The sequence below is a fragment of the Galeopterus variegatus genome, unplaced genomic scaffold (assembly GCF_000696425.1).
Source record: "Galeopterus variegatus unplaced genomic scaffold, G_variegatus-3.0.2 Scaffold1006, whole genome shotgun sequence".
NCBI lineage: Eukaryota > Metazoa > Chordata > Mammalia > Dermoptera > Cynocephalidae > Galeopterus > Galeopterus variegatus.
The window spans coordinates 444,546-445,965 of NW_007727117.1; the positions used below are offsets into that span (position 1 = coordinate 444,546).

Consider the following 1,420-nt stretch of genomic DNA (forward strand, 5'->3'; position numbering starts at 1 on the left):
CCCCCCCAATTGTCCCCCAACCATCCTCCCCCCCCCCACTCCACTTTGCAGCCCTAAGAATGTTCCCTCCCTCTGTAAGACCACCACAATACTGTGGTCTTTCTTTCTAGAGAAGGTATTTTTCGAGATTTTTTGTTTTTGGTGGCTGGCCTGTTCAGGGATCGAACCCCAGATCTTGGTTACCAGCACCACACTCTAACCAACTAAGCTAAACAGCTAGCCCAAGATTGTTTTTGAACTAGAAGAACATTTTTGGAGGACAAAAAGCTATTACCGTTGACTTTATATTCATATATAAAACCAATAAAATATTTAAAATCAATAAAATCAAAGCTATAATGTTGAGTTGGGGCTTAGGGGAGTAGAGATCAGCACACTTTTTCCCCTCTCTCAGAGCACTGCTCCCCACCCTGCAACCCCAAGGCACTGTGCAGAACACAGATTAGTACTTGTTAGAGAACTGTTGGATTTGCTATCAAGACCAACTAAAGTTGGCAAATGAATTAGTTGCCATGAGCACTTTCTAATGTATGCAATTGATAGAAAGTGCTCATGGCAACTAATGAATAGAAAAAACACATTAAAATATAATAATAAATGCATATAAATAAATGTAAGACAATACTCTTAAGATTTATTTTCAAATTTAACAATAATGCATCTCTTCCAGGAAACTGAAAGCTGAAGACAACCAGAGAAGGTTGTGAGATCCAATGTGAAAATTATCACTCAAGATGCCTCATGTCTGATGACACATGATGCCAGATAAAATGTTCAGTGCAATCAGAGTGTACAATTGTCGTTTTTATTCCTCTTCTTTGGATACCATTTTTAAAATTTTATTGGGTTTTTATTGTTGTTTGATCCCTAACCCTACGAAGAATTCAGTGCAATCAGAGTGTACAATTGTCGTTTTTATTCCTCTTCTTGGGATACCATTTTTAAAATTTTATTGGGTTTTTATTGTTGTTTGATCCCTAACCCTACGAAGAACCTCCTCATACCCCTTGCTGTTGGAACAAAGCATTGCACCTGACTTCCAGCAAGGGAAGTATATTGACTTACTGCTTCAATCATCAGCCAGCAGGAGAGAACTAAACAGTTCTTTTGCATTTTGTCCCTGAGATATGGCATTGCACTGCTTACATACCAAGCTAATTTATAGCAAAATAGTGATCAAAGATTCAAAGTTGATTAATCAACCTCATGCCAAGGGCTCTCAAAGTATAATCTTTCTATAACCAACTGCTAATGCAAATTAAAACATACTTCATTTTAACATGATTTTAAAATCAGTCTTTCATATCAATCTTTGCTGCGAGAAACTAAAAATATAGCAAATGCAGAACTGCAATTTGAATGTGGTAGCAACATTGTAAATATATACTCTTTGCAACCCCTGGTGGTACTTTATTTTGTT

At 37.0% G+C, this 1,420-nt stretch overlaps 1 protein-coding gene across 1 annotated transcript in view; it reads left to right on the forward strand.

Annotated features, from left to right (window-relative positions):
* The window catches only part of ROBO1 (roundabout, axon guidance receptor, homolog 1 (Drosophila)), a 415,298-nt gene extending 414,437 nt beyond the window's left edge, over positions 1-861 (forward strand). Inside the window, exon 30 of the mRNA XM_008574166.1 lies at positions 671-861. Coding sequence (XP_008572388.1) covers positions 671-685 — 15 coding nt within the window. The 3' untranslated portion in view covers positions 686-861. The remainder of the gene's footprint in view (positions 1-670) is intronic.
* Positions 862-1,420: the final 559 nt, after the last annotated feature.